The sequence below is a fragment of the Danio rerio genome, chromosome 20, assembly GCF_049306965.1.
Source record: "Danio rerio strain Tuebingen ecotype United States chromosome 20, GRCz12tu, whole genome shotgun sequence".
Taxonomy (NCBI): domain Eukaryota; kingdom Metazoa; phylum Chordata; class Actinopteri; order Cypriniformes; family Danionidae; genus Danio; species Danio rerio.
In genome coordinates this window covers 49,967,589-49,985,243 of record NC_133195.1, presented here as the reverse complement: position 1 = coordinate 49,985,243, position 17,655 = coordinate 49,967,589, and the positions used below count along the sequence as shown (strand labels likewise).

At 38.3% G+C, this 17,655-nt stretch overlaps 1 protein-coding gene across 9 annotated transcripts in view; it reads right to left on the bottom strand.

The window, feature by feature from the left end:
• Positions 1-17,655, bottom strand: part of batf (basic leucine zipper transcription factor, ATF-like) — a 76,208-nt gene that overhangs the window by 17,775 nt on the left and 40,778 nt on the right. For 6 of the 9 annotated variants that reach the window (XR_012395632.1, XR_012395631.1, XR_012395630.1 and 3 more), the window contains one exon: positions 4,140-4,244. Coding sequence is in view for 5 of the 9 variants with exons in the window: in XM_073932883.1 (XP_073788984.1) it covers positions 4,140-4,229 (90 nt within the window). In the remaining 4 variants the exon portion in view is untranslated. Of the gene's footprint in view, positions 1-4,139; positions 4,308-10,232; positions 10,417-17,655 lie in introns of those variants that run through there. The other 3 variants (XR_012395629.1, XM_005160860.5, NM_001045059.1) reach the window with 2 other exon arrangements.

Here is a 17,655-nt window from a genome sequence, read left to right as displayed (position 1 = left end):
ATTAATGCCAGAATCTGAAGCAAACAAGACCAGAGCCACAACAAGTGTGAAGCACGACAGAAGCCGTGACGCATCACCACATGGTCAGTAAAGCTTCATGTAAATACAGTCCGAGTCCATCGGCTTCATGCCTGTAACACAGCTGGACGCACAGTGGGATCTGTCTTTGTTTTATTGCCACATTTCTGAAAAAATGCTTGGTTTTATAACAAAATTACGGTCTTATTATTCCATGTTTTATAAGATGTCAAATAAGCCTCTGGTATCTGGTTTGTATGTGAAGTTTCAGCTCAAAATACCACACTAATAATGATTTATAAGTCTTTGAAATGGCCCCTTTTAGGCTTTGATGCTAATCCTGCCATTTTAGTGACTGTTGCTTTAAATTCAAATAAGATTGTGCTCGTTTTAAAAGAGGGCGGAGCTACAAATGCATGTGTGTCAGCATAGTGGCAGATTCAAAGCTCTAATGGCGATCGCTGCTTCTCATTCAGGGCTGTCTATGCTAATGAGGGAGAGATTGTCACTAAAGTGCGAGGCTTTCCCGCTCTGATGACACTTACAAAGATAAGAATGTCAATCAAAGTGTTTCTGCAGACTGTTTTTATCAAGTGTGATTATAAAATAATGTAGAAAGAATTCATTTTTACCATTAGGGAGGTTATATTCATACACTGTTGCCACACAACTGTGTTTAAACTGATTTATGCATAAAAAGCCCTCACGTTTCAAGTAGAAATAAACAATTATGTCATTTTGAACAAAATCAAGTAGCCAACGTTCTTGAAAATTAAAAAGAAACATGTCAAATTAGCATTTTGGTGAATATGTAACAAGTGGGCGTGGCTCTGAGGCTCCGCCTTCTTTTGACATTGGTTTATTTCTGCTATTCAATAAGCCAGGGTAAGACAAAATCAGGGTTGCCAGTTCCAAGAAAAATTTCCAGCTCGATGACAACTTAAAACTTGAACAAAATGAATGAAAGTATCATTCTGGATTGAATTGTATAAATTGCTGGAATCCCAACCCCTATCATCTTTAAGATGGGACTGACAATCTTGTCATTTAGACTAATATGTGATGTGCCTTTGGACCAGAGATGCCCAAACTAGGGTCTCTAAAGTTGACCCATGGTAACCTTTGATTTGACCAGGGATGCAACGATTATAAATTTTGGTTGTACGATTATAGTCTAAGAAATAATCACGCACGGTTTCACGGTTATCACGATTATTTGCATTCATTGATTTCAAAATCCCACTAGTTTAAAACTACATTTAAAAAAATTTGGTTCTGTAATTCGGGCCTAAATAAATATTTGTTAACGTTTTAAAAGTTCATTTGATTGACTATATTAAAATCTGTGGATATTATTGATGCACTTATTGGGTAAAATTGCTACTTTTTACTGTCATTCAATGTGTTTTTGGTCATCATCAACGCATTGTCATTTTATTAGAGGCTGGACAAATAAATAGACCCAGAACGATCAAAACGATCACGGCACTGCTGCTTCAAGGACGCTCATGCCTCATGGCTCAGGCTGACATCATGTTAACATGGACACCAAAAAAAAAAAACATGCGCTGCTCACGCTTGCAGTCTGAAACAGGCTTGATCTTTCAGCACTCTCTCCGAAAACACTCGATTGATCTCGGCTGGTGGATCAACACTCGCCACGTTATCGCTCTCACCGGCGCCATTATTTGTAAGTGGGTTTAAGTTTGTTTGCAAACCTGTCAGTTTTCGCGGTCACAAATGCCCCCTGTCATCTCAACTACTATAGGTCCGCCTGAAAAGCATGTGTCTAACAGTTGAACCTTTCATTGGAAATTATGAACTTGAACGAGCTTACCTTAATTAATAGCCTCAGTCTTAGTTAGTCCAGTATGTGTGGTAGGGCTGCACGATTCTGGCTAAAATGTTGCTTAAAATCAAGATCACGATTCTTTAGATGTAAAATAAAGGTTAATATGAGTGGGCTAATATTATCGTTAATTCTCAAACATATCGGCACCTTGAAATGATAAGGTTCTCTCTGCGTTCTGAATAATTTTGAGATATTGAGCTTTAAAGTTTTTGCAATCCATATAGTAAACAGTATGTGTGCAACATTTGTTTTTTTGTTTTTTTAAAGTCTTAAAATGTAAACAATAAGTTTCATTTAATACGAATATGTCAATAACTCAATTTTGAAAAAAATGTCAGATAGAACCTTATAAGACAGAAATGACATTTCTGACAGAATTATACATTATAAATACAGTATGTGACACTTTTAACGCCATTTGAAGGTGTTCATGTTCCTGTAAAGACTTGTGCGACTGCCTTTAAGCTTCTCTCCTGATCTTGAAAATATCATTGGAGGAATTGTAGAAAAGCTAAATTAAGATCGTGTGCAGGGTCGAATCGAGATCATGATCTTTTTTTCCGATTAATCGTGCAGCCCTATTGCGTGGTTATTAGTCTCAGTGTACAAACTAGCGCACAGTTGGCATAACTTTGTTTAGTTGCTGCATTTTTGTTCCGTGCAAAAACACGATGTTGAGAAGCCTTTACGATTAATTAACCGTGACCAATTAAATTGCGGTTAATAGTGAAACCGGTTAATCCCTAGGCTTGGCTTGCCATCCTATCTGAGAAGAGAAGGAGAATGATGGGGATGTTTAAGAGATCGTCATATCTTATTGAATGTTTTATTGCTTAGCTACAGAAATTTAGGTTTTAATTAAATGTTTTAAGATTATAAAGTAAAGATTCTGCTTGACTAGTGTTTTCAGCATTGATTCCACTGTTCCACTGTAACAAGTTATAATTAAAAAAATTATACTGCACTAGTTAATTCGCCCCACAGCAATGATATTGGGTTTTTGGCCCTTCATACGAAAAGGTTTGGGCATCCCTGCTTTAGACTGTTTTATAATTATAATAATTCGTTACATTTATATAGCGCTTTTCTGGGCACTCAAAGCGCTTTACACAATGGGGGGGGAATCTCCTCATCCACCACCAGTGTGCAGCATCCACCTGGATGACGCGACGGCAGCCATTTTGCGCCAGACCGCACACCACAAACCAGCTGATTGGTGGAGAGGAGACAGAGTGATGATATGCCAATCATGATATGGGGATGGTTAGGAGGCCATGATGGACAGAGGCCAGTGGGCAGATTTGGCCAGGATGCCGGGGTTAAACCCCTACTCTTTTTCGAAGGACATCCTGGGATTTTTAACGACCACAGAGAGTCGGGACCTCGGTTTAACGTCTCATCCGAAAGACGGCGCTCACTGAGCAGTATAGAGTCCCCGTCACTATACTGGGGCATTAGGACCCACACAGACCGCAGGTTGGGCGCCCCCTGCTGGCCTCACTAACACCACTTCCGGCAGCAACCTAGCTTTCCCAAGTGGTCTCCCATCCAGGTACTGACCGGGCGCAGCCCTGCTTAGCTTCAGTGGGCGACCATGTGAGAGTTGCAGAGAGCTAGCTGCCGGCAGCAGCAGTACTCGCTCACTTGAAGCAGTATTCAGGTTGCCAAATTTGCATTCCGTAAACAGTGAATTCATCAGAAAGAAACATTTTCGTAGCCATCGCATGTTTTGACAGAAGATCAAAAAGTAACAAGCAACCCCCACAACTGCATTTATAAAATAATGAAGGAAAGCTGCGATCTGGCAACACGGGACAACACAAACTCACAGGAGAGCTGCTTTATGTAGTTTAATTCTAACTGAATGAAACACGTACACTATGGTTCAAGTTAAAGCTAAAGAGACAATTCACACAAAAATTTACATTTTTATGAATTTTTCTTGTCTGTTAAATGAAAAATCAATCTCTGACATCTTTAGCAGGAACAAAAAATACTATGGAAGTCAATGGCTGTTTTTTTTCAGCATTCCTCAGTACATCTTGCTTTGTGTTTTGAGAACAAGTAAAGAATCTGTAAATGATATTTATTGTCCGTTTTAATACTTTTAATAATTAACTGCTTTATTTACGCCAATATTTATTTTATATTGATGCATTATTAAAAATTAGGTCTTGCACAGAATACAAAGCTTGTGTTAATGTTATTATTAAGAGTATAGCAGCATTATAGTGTGATTGTGTGGTAATAAATGCATGCATGTCCTCACCAGATGTAGACTGTCAGCTTTCTGTGTTTGTCTCATTCGGCTCTTCTGCGCCGCGATGCGGTTCTTTTCTCTCCTCATGACTTTCCTCATGTCGTCTGATGAACCCTGAGGATCAGCACACAGCAGTTCATGTGTTCGTCATTTTCAGTTCAGTCTAATAGATGTTCTCTTAAACCAAGTTGTATTTTTTGTGTCATATACCAGAATTGACCAGCACGCACTTTAGAGAAGGTTTTCTGAAGTTAATCTCCACATTTCCCAGTGGTAACATTTCAAGAGTTCACACTTAGATATTGCTTGACAATGTTAGCAGGCTTGGCATGCTGTTCCGGGAGAGAGCCCTGAGAGAACTGTATGTTTATATATGTGAAATGAACAATTTCAAAGTCAAAATCAAAGATGACTCTAATTGGAAAAAATGTATGATTTCACTTTGTTTGGGATAATTTTGTAGGTAGTGTATATCTGCATATAGTGTACTAAATAATAATAAAAAAATAAAAAAATCATAAATAAAAGCACTGATAAAAAAATGGAACAAAGATAAAAATTAAATAAACAGCACAGTTTTCAGTGGAGTCTAATATTATTGAGGTAAAGAATTTTAATAATCAACCTTAAATACCACTGTAGTCTTCATTGTATAAATATTTAAACAGTTGATCTTTGTCAAAGGGCCACTGCAAAACTTTTTGATTTCTTGTGCATAAATGGTTTAAATTCACTTGAAGTTGCTTAAAATCCTGTGATGTGACTTTTGCAGGTTTGCTAATATAAGAGTAATATAAGAGTTTTAAGGCTGTGGTTGAAAGCCACCTCCAGGTTTGCACGTTTATCGCATGTTGTGGTAGACAGGTGACATTTTTAAAGACAGAGGGCAATCTTTTCCCACAGCCCCAGTCTGCAATGACGCTCTTTACTGAACCCACAAGAATCAGCGACTTTTTCCACATGAAAATTTCCCACATTATAAGACCCTTCAGAAGCGTTTGCATGTAAATGTCTACGACCAGCGCAGTTTCAGGTGAAATCAGCAAAGCACTGATAGAGAAACAGCTGAGCAGCGTAATGATAAAAACATTTACCGCTTCTAAAAGTATTAATAATTAAACAGTTGAACATTTTCATTCATTTTTAGTGGATAAAGAAAGTTTACTTTATATTAGTTCTTCAAAAGTGCTCAAACTGATTGGAAAGTCAATATTTTTTCAGTACAAATGAGATCTTTTTGATTATTGATTATTGCACTGACATTCATAGTTTAATGAATGTGTCTTAAAGGGATAGTTCATGCTAAAATGAATCTTTACTCATTATTTTATTTTATTTTGTTGAACACAAAAGTAGATATAATGAAAAATGTAGAAAAACAGTCATTGACTTGCATAGCATTTTCTTTTTCTACTATGAATGCCAACTGTTATCCGTTTCAAGCATTTTTCAAAGTATCTTCTTGTTCAGCAGAAAAAAGAAACTCAAACAGGTTTGGAGGAGGAGTAAATGATGATGAAATTTCCACACAGGCTCATGGGAAATATGTGCTTTAGCTTACATTTTTGTACTAAACATGCGTTTGACTTCAGTTTCTAGGAGCAGTGTCTGTCTGCGGACTGCAAAACAGGGGCGTAACATTAAAGAGGGGTAACTTGTAGTATGTTAGAGGCGTAACTTGAAGTTATGGAGACCCAAATGCCAAAACTATGTTGTCGGCAAGATGGTGCCGTACATCAGTTATTAACATCTACACCTAATTCAAGCCTAAACCCAACCATTAAAGTTATTAACGTCTACACCTACCTCAACCCTAACCCCAACCATCACAATTATTAATGTCTATAACTTTATCAAACTTAGCCCAACCATCACAGCTATTAATGTCTACACCTACCCCAAGCCTTAACCCAACCATCACAGTTATTAACGTCTACACCTACCTCAACCCTAAACCCAACCATCACAGCTATTAATGTCTATAACTTCACCAAACTTAAACCCAACCATCAGTTATTAATGTCTACACCTACCCCAACCCTAAACCCAACCATCACAGTTATTAACGTCTACACCTACCCCAACCCTTAACCCAACCATCACAATTATTAATGTCTATAACTTCACTAACCCTAAATCCAACCATCACAATTATTAACGTCTACACCTACCCCAACCCTAAACCCAACCATCACAGCTATTAATGTCTATAACTTCACCAAACGTTAACCCAACCATCAGTTATTAATGTCTACACCAACCCCAACCCTTAACCCAACCATCAGTTATTAATGTCTACACCTACCCCAACCCTTAACCCAACCATCACAGTTATTAACGTCTACACCTACCCCAACCCTTAACCCAACCATCACAGTTATTAACGTCTACACCTACCCCAACCCTAAACCCAACCATCACAGTTATTAACGTCTACACCCTCCCCAACCTTAACCCAACCATCACAGTTATTAACGTCTACACCAACCCCAACCTTAACCCAACCATCACAGTTATTAACGTCTACACCCTCCCCAACCTTAACCCAACCATCACAGTTATTAACGTCTACACCAACCCCAACCCTAAACCCAACCATCACAGTTATTAACGTCTACACCCTCCCCAACCTTAACCCAACCATCACAGTTATTAACGTCTACACCTACCCCAACCCTTAACCCAACCATCACAGTTATTAACGTCTACACCCTCCCCAACCTTAACCCAACCATCACAGTTATTAACGTCTACACCAACCCCAACCCTAAACCCAACCATCACAGTTATTAACGTCTACACCCTCCCCAACCTTAACCCAACCATCACAGTTATTAACGTCTACACCCTCCCCAACCTTAACCCAACCATCACAGTTATTAACGTCTACACCCTCCCCAACCTTAACCCAACCATCACAGTTATTAACGTCTACACCAACCCCAACCCTTAACCCAACCATCAGTTATTAATGTCTACACCTACCCCAACCCTTAACCCAACCATCACAGTTATTAACGTCTACACCTACCCCAACCCTTAACCCAACCATCACAGTTATTAATGTCTACACCTACCCCAACCCTTAACCCAACCATCACAGTTATTAATGTCTACACCTACCCCAACCCTTAACCCAACCATCTAAGTTATTAACGTCTACACCTACCCCAACCCTAAACCCAACCATCACAGTTATTAACGTCTACACCTACCCCAACCCTTAACCCAACCATCACAGTTATTAACGTCTACACCTACCCCAACCCTAAACCCAACCATCACAGTTATTAACGTCTACACCTACCCCAACCCTTAACCCAACCATCACAGTTATTAACGTCTACACCTACCCCAACCCTTAACCCAACCATCACAGTTATTAATGTCTACACCTACCCCAACCCTTAACCCAACCATCACAGTTATTAACGTCTACACCTACCCCAACCCTTAACCCAACCATCACAGTTATTAACGTCTACACCTACCCCAACCCTTAACCCAACCATCACAGTTATTAATGTCTACACCTACCCCAACCCTTAACCCAACCATCACAGTTATTAATGTCTACACCTACCCCAACCCTTAACCCAACCATCACAGTTATTAACGTCTACAACTACCCCAACCCTAAACCCAACCATCACAGCTATTAATGTCTATAACTTCACCAAACCAAAACCCAACCATCACAGTTATTAATGTCTAAAACTTTGACAAACCTAAACCCAACCATTACAGGTATTAATGTCTATAACTTCCCCAAACTAAACCCAACCATTACAGTTATTAATGTCTACACCTACCTCAACCCTAAACCCAACCATCACAGTTATTAATGTCTTTAACTTCACCAAACTTAACCCAACCATCATAGTTATTAACATCTATAACTTCCCCAAACTAAATCCAACCATTATCGCTATTAATGTCTATAACTTCCCCAAACTAAATCCAACCATTACAGCTATTAATGTCTACACCTACCTCAACTCTAAACCCAACCATCACAGTTATTAACGTCTATAACTTTACCAAACTAAACCCAACCATCACAGAAATTAATGTCTATAACTTCACCAAACTTAACCCAACCATCACAGTTATTAATGTCTAAAACTTCCTCAAACCAAAACCCAACATAACAGTTATTAACGTCTATAACTTCCCCAAACTTAAACCCAACCATCATAGTTATAGACGTCTACACTTACCCCAAACCTAAACCCAACGATTATAGTTATTAATGTCTACAACTTTCCCAAACCTGGAATTGTCATCTGAAAAGCGCCACAAAATGTACCCAGAGCAAAAAATTTTACATTTTGCAGAAATTAATGCTTAGGCACATTAAAATATGTGCATGAGTTGGTCAATTTTAATGTTTGGGGTGAACTATCCATTTAAGGCAAGACAATACATGTGAATAGTGTAAAGAAATAAGTTATAGTGATCACTATGCTTCACCAGTTCAACAAAGACACACTATTCTTTTAAATATGCACTAATTTGCGTATATTTTTGTAATAAAATATTGACTAAATAAAATCAAAAATACCTAAAATTACTGTTTAATATTTAGAGAATCTCTTTGTCTCTCTGCTTAATTCAGAGATTTAAAAAAACAACCGGAGGGGTAAAATAATCACATTTTTCTTTGTAAAATGTATATATGCAGGCAAACTATATATAAACAAATCCCTTGGTTAAACCTTCAGAATACAGATATAAAAACTGTAAAGAGCTGCTGAAGTGGAGATTTACAGTGGGAAAAAAATCATTTTTAGAACTTTTTTTTAAATGTATTGTAGCTGAAATCTACAGACACACGTTGCTAAAGCGTGACAAAAGAAACACTTAAAAGTACATGTTGCATGTATTCTTTCCATTAGACTGAAAATACACCATTCAAAAATCTTAAAACTGACAGATGCACATAAAAACAGGATCTCATCTGAAGTGTGCAGATGCATGAAGCACGTGAAGGAAGTTACACTCTCTCTCTTTGTGTGTGTGATAATTATCTCTTATGTCGTCCAGTGATGTTGGAAAGGATGTCGTGGCCGTTTTTACCTTCAACTCTTATGGCTTCATGCCATCCTAACTCTCAAACTCTCACTACATGCAGCTTTATAGTTATAGTCAGTTGCTCAGTGCTAAAGCTGATTACCTATGTAAATGTTGAAGTAAAGCATCTCAGGGTTTCAGTAATGTGTGAACGGCTCGTTCTGAAGATTATATTCACCATCAGCCTCATGACTTCCACTGAGTCATAATCTTTCGTTCACACACGTGCAAATCTACATAGAAACATGCACACACAGATGGTCTGTGGAATGCATGTGAAATCTACGGTCAAATACGTGGATTTAAGCTTGCAATCGGACTTTATTTGAAAGTTTTGTATTACATGCATGTTGCATCGGGTTTCATTGTCGACTATTAAAATTAAAACCAATTAAAAATAAACAAGTAGGCAGGCATGAAAGTATTGTGACATTTTCATAATGTAATGTTTTATGTTATGACAGAACTCAAATGTTTTAATATTGTTATATATATTTTTCTGAGTTATATATAAAAATAGTAAAATCATATAAATAAATTGTTTTAAAAAAGTATATATTTTTTGAATATTTTTTTTTCTGTATAATAATAATAATAATAACGAGTAAAAATGATTTTTATTTTATTTTATTGTAATCTAATTTATTTTATATTTGTTTTATTGCATTTGCTCTTTTTTTAAAGTAAGTGGTTGCAAACAATTACCTTATGACAATATTAAACAGCGTTACCTTTTGATATTATTAAATAACATTATTTAGTTAGTTAATTTAAGTAGTTTGTTTAAATTCAAGCCATTTTTTTGCAACCACTTTAAAAAAAAATATTAAAATTTTTTTCTTACTGTATTTTTTTTTATTCTACATTACAGTGTTTATATGTTATAAAACATATTACTTTGTTTATAATCTATAAATACTTATTGATATGATATTTACGTTAATGACACAATGTTAATAACATTCTCAGTGCATCTTCGCTGAGCTATATGATATGCATGTATGCATATTGCTGGTAAATCTCTCCTACCTGTTTATTGCCCGGTGAGGGTGATTTGGTATAGCTGGTGTCGTTATTGTCAGAGCCCTGAGCCATGCCACTTCAGTCCCTGCGAACTCTCTGACCTCCTTCAGCGTCTTGTGTGTGTTTCTCTCAGCGTCTCAGACTTTATGAGACTGCATGTGAAGTGATCGCGATCCTCCGGCGAATGAGTACAGACGGCAGCTCGCACTCTTTCTTTCTTTCTTGCTCTGCTTCACTCCCTCTCTTTCTCTCTCTGTCTCATTAGCAACGTGTGATGTGGTCGTAGATAGAAAACCTCTATATGCACTAGACTGGAAGTCACATGGTTCTTGGAAACTTTGCATGAAGTCTCTTATACGCAACACAGCCAATGAACATGCATAAAGAGGACATACAAACAGAGAGATGGCAGGAGGATCACTTGCATCTTAAAATAATATTTGGGAACTTTCCTAAATATTACTCTTTAAAATGCATGCATGTCATTAGATGATATACATGTGGGTAAAGTGGCATTTAAAGCTAGATTTTATCAAAACAACTCACACAGCAATGTATAAAGATACTGTCTGTAAACATATTTTGTTTATTAACAATTTTTTAAAAAGACTTTTGACTTGGATGTTGATATTATAATTCTGTTGTATTATATCAAAAACTTTAAAAATAATTTGGAAATAAGATTTTATTATAAAAACAAACGGCAATGTGAACATTTTAATATATATAAATATATTTTATGTAATTACATTTTTTATATATATATATATATATACAAATATTTTTGGTGTGTGTGTGTATATATATATATATATATATATATATATATATATATATATATATATATATATATATATATATATATATATATATATATATATACATACACACACACACACACACACATGTATTCATAAACCTATTTAACACTTTAAATGCCTGAATGTCATTGCATTAGATAGAAAATAAGAAAAAAACTACACTTTCCACTACAACAGTGTTTCTCAACCACTTTCCTGGAGAACCACCAATACTACATGTTTTGGATGCCTCCCTTTGTCTGTCGAACTCATTACAGGTCTTTCAGTGTCTGCTAATGAGCTGATAATCTGAATCCGATGTGTTTGGTTAAGGAGACATGGAAATGTGCAGAGCTGGTGGTCTTCTAGGAATGTGGTTAAGAAACATTGAAAAATAGGCTTAGTTTTTTTTTTGTTTATAAGTATATTTTTAAAATGTATTGTTTTGCATGTTCATAATATTTTAATTATGTTATTACAACTCAGAACACCCTGACAAACACAGCAACATGAAGAGCTACAGCACGTAGATACAACATGCACCTTGGGGACCAAAGTGGACCGGATGGGTCTGATGACAGAGGCGGAGGCAGGGATCTGGAAGACTGAAGTGGAGCCAGAACAGCTCAGTATCAAGGTAGAGCCAAGTGGAAAAAAGAGCCACTGTTGGAGGAGATCTTAAGATGGAGGCAAGTGGACGACTGCACAATGTGGAGCTGGATGTCCGAGGGAGTCTGGCAGAGCTAATGGATGGTCAGATGGACTTTAGTGGTGATACAACAGCATGGTACTAATGTGGATGGATCAGAGACTGGGCTGGAAAACTGACTGAAGTCTGGAGATGAGCTGAGAGAGAAAGGTTGGGTAGGATCAGTGGAGACTGTTGCATAAAGTGCAGGGTGGGTCCAGTGGAAACCTATGGGTTAAGGAGCTGTGCGGGACCAGTCGAGACTCAGCGGACAAGGAGCTGTATGGGACCAGCCGAGACTCAGAAGATTAGGAGCTGTGCGGGACCAGCCGAGACCCAGGGGATGAGGAACTGTGTGGGACCAGCCGAGACTCAGAAGATTAGGAGCTGTGCGAGACCAGCCGAGATCCAGGGGACGAGGAACTGTGTGGGACCAGCCGAGACTCAGAAGATGAGGAGCTGTGCGGGACCTGTCAAGACTTAGGGGACAAGGAACTGTGTTCGACCAGCCGATACTCAAAAGATTAGGAGCTGTGTGGGACCAGCCGAGATCCAGGGGATGAGGAACTGTGTGGGACCAGTCAAACCTCAGGGGACAAGGGGTCTGTACGGGACCAGTTGAAACTCAGGGGGACAAGGAGTTGAGAGTGACCAGCCAAAATCTAACGGATGAGGAGCTATGCGGAACCAGCCAAGACTCAGGGGACAAGGAGCTGTGTGGGACCAGCCGAGACTCAGAAGATTAGGAGCTGTGTGGGACCAGCCAAGACTCAGGGGACGAGGAGCTGTGCAGGACCAGTCGAAGCTCAGGGGACAAGGGGCTGTGCGGGACCTATGGAAACTCAGGGGACAAGGAGCTGAGAGTGACCAGCCAAGACCTAAAGGATGAAGCGCTATGCTGGACCAGCCGAGACTCAGGGGACAAGGAGATGTGTGGGACCAGTCGAAACTTAGGGGACAAGGAGATGTGTGGGACCAGTAGAAACTCAGGGGACAAGGGGCTGTGCGGGACCAGTAGAAACTCAGGGGACAAGGATCTGAGAGTGACCAGCCAAGACCTAAAGGACGAGGAGCTATGCTGGACCAGTCAAGACTCAGGCGACATGGAGCTGTGAGTGACCAGCCAAGAACTTAAGGATAGAAGTTGTGTGGAACCACCCGAGACTCAGAATATGAGAAGCTGTGCGAAACCAGCCAAAACTCAGGGGACGAGGAGCTGTGTGGAACCAGTCGAATCTTAGTGGACAAGAAGCTGTGCAGGACCAATTGAGACTCAGGACCATGGCTGATTCACGCTCCTGTTCAAACAAACACTGAGCCTTTGGTATTAAGACGATGGCTGGATCAGTCCCTTAAGTGTGCTGGCATGGTCCTCATAAAGTCCTAGGGATAAGTATAATAAAGTCCTTGAGGGAGCTATGTTGGTACATTTATAAAACCCAGAAGAAAAGGTCAATTGTCTTAATATTTTAAGGTCCTGTTGCATGTCCTAAAACAGGTTACAGACACAAATAACAAAGTAATCCAACAAGAAGCAGGGTAAACCGAAGACAGAGAGAGAGAGCAGTCATGTGGCAATTGTTTTTAATGTATTATAATTTATGTTAATATGGAAATGCGGGTTGGTTTTGTTGTAAATTATAATTAACATTGGTTTGGAGCTGGGTGTCATGGTGACGCAGTGGGTAGCACGATTGCATCACAGCAAAAAGGGCGCTGGTTTGAGCCTCGGCTGGGTCAGATGGTATTTCTGTGTGGAGTTTGCATGTTCTTCCTGTGTTGGCGTGGGTTTCCCCCAGGTACTCCGCTTTCCCTCACAGTCCAAAGACATGCGGTATAGGTGAATTGGGTACACTAAATTGTCCGCAGTGTATGTGTGTGAATGGATGTTTCCCAGTGATGGGTTGCAGCTGGAAGGACATCCGATGCGTAAAACATATATGCTGGATAAGCTGGCGGTTACTTCCACTGTGGCAACCCGTGAATAATAAAGGGACTAATCCGAAAAGAAAATGAATAAATGATTTAGAGCTGATATATGTGATGTGTTCATGAGAGCTAACTGAACTTCACACATCCACTAAAATTCATCCGGAGTGTTTATTTGAAGCCACTATAACATATATTTAGAATTTATTTGTCTGCCTTAGAGTTTAATTTAACTCAATCAGTTTTAATTTTAACTAATAAATATTTAAATTAGCTCTGCCAAGTTTGCAGGGTAGTGATGTTGGCAGGCAGCAGATTTGTTGCCTGTGTGATGGATTTATCCCTGAACTCATTAGTGTTTCTACTAAGATAACCAGCAGTACTGCTGTTGCTGAAGGTTAGTGATTCAAATAAACTTTTAGTGATTCAAACATACCTTTAATGATTCAAACAATGCTTATGTGTCAAACTTCTCTGCAGGTATGAATGATTTCTCATAATGTGGCTTGTTGACGAGAGGTGACAACTCAGAGCACCCTAGCAACCACAGAGCAACATGTCACAAGACTAACAACACATACAGTGCATTTAATTTATTTTTATTTTTGTCTTTTATAATGATACTTGAATAGCATTAGTGCAAAATAGGAGGGTTTAAAATTAGCATATTATTGGAACATTATAACCACACCGCATCATTCATTCATTTCCCTCCGGCTTTGTCCCTCATTTATTAAGAGTTGGAACAGCGGACTGAACTGCCATCAAAAAAATATATTCTACTTTTTTAAAACATATACATTTATAAAATAAATATATATAATATAATATATAATAGTATTATATAATATATACATAATTATAAAATTCATTTGTTTATTTCCTCAAAATTCTACACACAATACCAAATGACAATGTGAAAATTTTTTTTTTTTTAAATTTACTAAAAATAAAAAAGCTGAAAAATCACATGTACGTCAGTATTGACAGCCTTTTCCGTGAAGCTCTAAATCAGGGGTGGCCAATCATCTTCCTGGAGATCTACCTTCCTGCAGATTTCAGTTGCAACCCTTATCAAATACACCTGTCTGTAATTATCCAGTGGATTTCAGGTCCTAATTAATTGGTTCAGGTGGGTTTGAACAGGGTAGGAGCTAAACTGTACAGGAAGGTAGATCTCCAGGAACAGGATTGAGCACCCCTGCTCTAAATTGAGCTCAGCTACATTCTGTCTCTACTGGTCATTCAGATGTTTCAGCAGCTTAATTGAAGTTCCCCTGAGGTAAATTCAGTTGATTAGACATGATTTGAAAAAGCATACACCTGTCTATTTAAGGTCCCAGGGTTGACAGTGCATGCCAAAGCACAAACTAAGCATGAAGACAAAGGAATTGTCTGTAGACCACAGAGACAGGATTGTCTCAAGGCACAAAGCTGGGGAAGGTTACAGAAACATTTCTGCTGCTCTGAAAGTTCCAATGAGCACAGTGGCCTCCATCATCCGTGAGTGGAAGATGTTTAACCACCAGGACTCTTTCTAGAGCCGGCCGGCCATCTAAGCTGAATGATTGGGGGAGAAGGGCTTTAGTCAGGGAGGTGATCAATAACCCGATGGTCACTCTGTCTGAGCTCCAGCGTTTATCTGTGCAAAGAGGAGAACCTTACAGAAGGACAAGCATCTGTGCAGCAATTCACCAATCAGGCCTGTATGGTAGAGAGGCCAGACGGAAGCCACTCACCGCCTGGAATTTGCCAAAAGGCATCTGAAGGACTCTCAGACCATAAGAAGCTAAATTCTCTGCTCTGATGAGACTAAAATTGAACTCTTTGCAGTGAATGCCAGGCGTTACGTTTGGAAAAAACCAGGCATCGCTCATCACCAAGCTAATATGATCCCTACAGTGAAGCATGGTGGTGGCAGCATCATGCTGTAGGGATGTTTTTCAGCAGCATGAACTGGAAGACTAGAAGAATGAAAACCTGCTTCAGAGTGCTCTTGACCTCAGGCTGGGGCGGCGGTCCATCTTCCAGCAGCACAATGACCCAAAGCGCACCGCCAAAATATCAATGGAATGGCTTCACAACAACTCGATGAATGTCCTTGAGTGGCCCAGCCAGAGACCCGACCTAAATCCTATTGAACATCTCTGGAGAGATCTGAAAATGGGTGAACACCGTCGCTTCCCATCCAACCTGACAGAGCTTGAGAGTTACTGCCAAGAGGAATGGGCAAACATTCTCAAAGACAGGTGTGCCAAGCTTGTGGTATCATATTCAAAAAGACTTAAGGCTGTAATTGCTGCCAAAGTTGCATTAACAAAGTATTGATCAAAGGCTGTGAATACTGATGTACATCTGATTTTTCAGGTTTTTTATTTTTAATCAATTTGCAACAATTTCAAATACTCTTTTTTCACATTGTCATAATGGAGTATTGTGTGTAGAATTGTGAGGAAACAAATGACTTAAATCCATTTTGGAATAAGGCTGTAACATAAAAAATGTACATATATGTGTGTGTGTTTGTGTGTGTGTGTGTGTGTATTTATATACTTTTTAAAATATTTTTTTAATCAATCACATCTCCACTGTAACACGTGGAGTGACACAGACAACCAGTAAAGTGAAATTGAAAACAGTAAAGTGATTATACACACACACACACCACACACACACACACACACACACACACACACACACACACACACACACACACACACACACATATATATATATATATATATATATATATATATATATACATATATATATATATATATATACATATATATATATATATATACATATATATATATATATATATATATATATATATATATATATATATATATATATATATATATATATATACATTTAAAAAACTATTCGAAACTATTGGGCAGTAAGGCAAGCAATGGTCAACACGGGTGTAAACAGATGTATGGAGACAATCCAGAATCGTGGTCGGAATAGCAGGCGAGAGATCGGAAGGCAGGCGGCAGACGGGGATAACTGGATAAACAAGGCTAGGGTAAACAGACAGAAAAACAAGAAAAAGGAAACGCGTTGTAGTGTCACTGACGTAAACAAGACTCAGTCATGGAAATGAGAGTGTGTGCTGCTTAGTGTATGTGATCATTCTTTGACAACCCTCAGATGGTGCGAGAGTAATCAGTCAGAATGAGGTAGCATGTGTGTACGAGTGGAGTGCATGTATGAAAATGTAGTCCATGAATGGTGGATTTGCAGTCCATAAGTGTTTGTGTGTGGGATAAAGCGATCAATAAAGTTACGATCGCTGGTAATCGTGACATCCACATTACTCCTATTTAACCTAGTTTAAATGTCACTTGTCACAGCGAAATACTAGTATGTACTTTCATCATGGCAAAGATAAAATAAATCAGTAATTAGAAATGAGTTATTAAAACTATTGTTTAGAAATGTGTTAAAAAAACTATAATTAATATTTTATTACCAATTGAATAATATTCTTTTTTCTTTTTTTAGTATGTATTGATCAAATTTTGAATAATTTTATACATATATATATATATACATATATGTATATGTGTGTGTGTGTGTGTGTGTAATCACTGTTTTCTTTCATTGTTTATGTTACCTGCAATTCTTTGGCATTACAACTTGAGTGAGAGTGAGAGTGAGAACGAGACACACACACACACACACACACACACACACACACACACACACACACACACACACACACACACACACGTACAAATAATTCTAAATTGCTATAATTTAATTCTAAAATGTTGATGGTTAAACTGTTAATTATAATTAATTAACATGTTTTATTGTTTGTTTGTTTTTTAATCAATACTACCATGTAATGTGTTTTCATAAGTTCTACTTAATGTAAACACCACAAATGCTTTGGCAATACAATTGCAACATTGTTCATGCCAATAAAGCAGTGTGTGTGTGTGTGTGTGTGTGAGAGAGAGAGAGAGAGAGAGAGAGAGAGAGAGAGAGAGAGAGAGAGAGA